The sequence below is a fragment of the Myotis brandtii genome, unplaced genomic scaffold (genome assembly GCF_000412655.1).
Source record: "Myotis brandtii unplaced genomic scaffold, ASM41265v1 scaffold1160, whole genome shotgun sequence".
NCBI lineage: Eukaryota > Metazoa > Chordata > Mammalia > Chiroptera > Vespertilionidae > Myotis > Myotis brandtii.
This window is the reverse complement of record NW_005354011.1, coordinates 278,598-280,579: the sequence shown is the minus strand read 5'-3', so window position 1 is coordinate 280,579 and position 1,982 is coordinate 278,598. Positions and strand designations below refer to the sequence as shown.

The following is a 1,982-nucleotide window of genomic DNA, read 5'->3' as shown; positions in this document are numbered from 1 at the left end:
CAGGGGGTGGGGAGTGAGGACGGAGGGTGGGGGGGGAACTGGGTGGAGGGGAGTTATGGTGGGAAAAAAGAGGAACCAATGTAATAATCTGAACAATAAAGATTTAATTTAAAAAAAAAACACAACAAAAGAGGACATAAAAAAAAATGACTTCCATTCTCATGGTACTTTTATAAGAGGATTTAATTTAAAAAATACATTGAGACGTTTCCTGTGGAAAAAGAATAAGATAATGGCTGCAGCTTTGAAAAGAAAATTTTTTACTATAGTGGTTTGGTTGCAACTGTACAAGAAACATGATATTGTGTATTTATAAAGTCTATCATTTGATGATTCCAGAGCCCTTATTTAGCTCCATCCAGAGTAACCAGCACTATTAATCCCATTTAGATGTTTTCCTCCTCATATAGCTGTGTCCCTCACTATCAATAGCTTCATAGAGGTCCTTTTTATTCTCTTGTGTTGCATGTAGATAACCGATATAAGCCACGCACAGCGAAAGGGTTATCAATCCGAAAGCCATTACCGGTTTGTTCTGTCAAAGAAAAAAATTACAAAGCCTCGTTAAGACTAAGGATTTGAGGAGACCCAAATATCTGTTGCATTTTCCTCTTGACAAAACAAGTCTTTATTACCACACTAGCATTCCTATGATATTCTGAATCAGAATAACTTTTCTAGTTCTTTATTCAATTAACCCAACTCCTGATAATTTAGAGATTGTAGAAGACTGTTGCTTCTCTTCTCCAGTCTTTCTTCTGTCTGTAGCCGGGACATCTCAGACCTCCACCTCCAGGAGGGTGATGTCCGGGCAAGGGGCAGAGGAGACAGGAGGCATGGAAATGGCCCGGTGCTCAGGTTCTCAGTGCTATCTGTGTGACATGGAGAAGCTGCTTAACTTCATTTTATGAGGAAGTGAGGGATGAAGTATACATGCTACTCTTCTCTCCTGAGTTCATCAACAACTGGCAAAAAGCCTTTTATGTCATACGTCAGGTACAGCAAAAATGGCCATGTGTATGCTCTCCTCTCGGAACCTATTCTAGCACCTCAGAAATTTAGTCACTGGAACAGATAGGATGCTGTTATAATGACCTTGATCTTCTACTGGGAAATCCGAGACCCTAAGAGGCAAATCAACTAGCTTTGAATTTTTAACAAGTTTTTAAATGTAGGGAAGATGTTCACATCTCCATAGAAGTGTTTATCTTTATCACTCAACTCAGGTGCTCCCATTTGTGTTCAATAATTGGGCCTTTCCTAGGTCAATGTGAGGGCAGAGTTGCTACACAAGTTTCAGTTTGTATTGTTCCTGTCACCATACCTGCTGTTTATACTATTTCAAATCTTAATCCAAAGAATAAAGGTCAAACTTTTTCACTTGGATAGACATCTAAGAAAGGCCACAAACTCAGAGTAGTTTATATCTGCAATTCTTAAAATGCATTTGACAATTAAAAAACACATTAGTTTAAAGTTTTTAAAACATTCTACCTTGATTTAATGATTTGATTGTTAAATTGATCTATTTTACTGTCAGTTTAAACTGGCAACTATGTTATTAAAATTCCAATGATTAAAATTCTAATCATATTCAATACATTTCAATATTCTATAATAATAAAAGCATAGTAATATGCTAATTAGATCAGATGTCCTTCCAGATGAAGCCGGGGCTGCAAGGGAAGCCTGGGTCTCAGGTGCCAGAGGGAAGCCGGTGCCGGCAGCCAGGGGAAGGAAGGCCTACTCTTGCACACATTTCGTGAATCGGGTCTCTAGTATTTTATAATAATTTAAGTTACATTTATTTAAAGATAAAATTTATAGCTCTAGCTGGATGGCTCAGTTGGTTGGAGAGTGTCCCATACACCAAAAGGTTTTGGGTTCAATCCCCAGTCAGGGGCACATGGGAGGCAACCAATCGATGTTTCTCTCTCACATCCATGTTTCTCTCTCCTCTTCCTCTCGCTCTAATTGGGCAT

At 38.6% G+C, this 1,982-nt stretch overlaps 1 protein-coding gene across 1 annotated transcript in view; it reads right to left on the bottom strand.

Annotated features, from left to right (window-relative positions):
• Nucleotides 1-165: 165 nt before the first annotated feature.
• The window catches only part of SMIM8 (small integral membrane protein 8), a 5,258-nt gene continuing 3,441 nt past the window's right edge, over nt 166-1,982 (bottom strand). Inside the window, exon 3 of the mRNA XM_005858203.2 lies at nt 166-535. Coding sequence (XP_005858265.1) covers nt 377-535 — 159 coding nt within the window. The 3' untranslated portion in view covers nt 166-376. The remainder of the gene's footprint in view (nt 536-1,982) is intronic.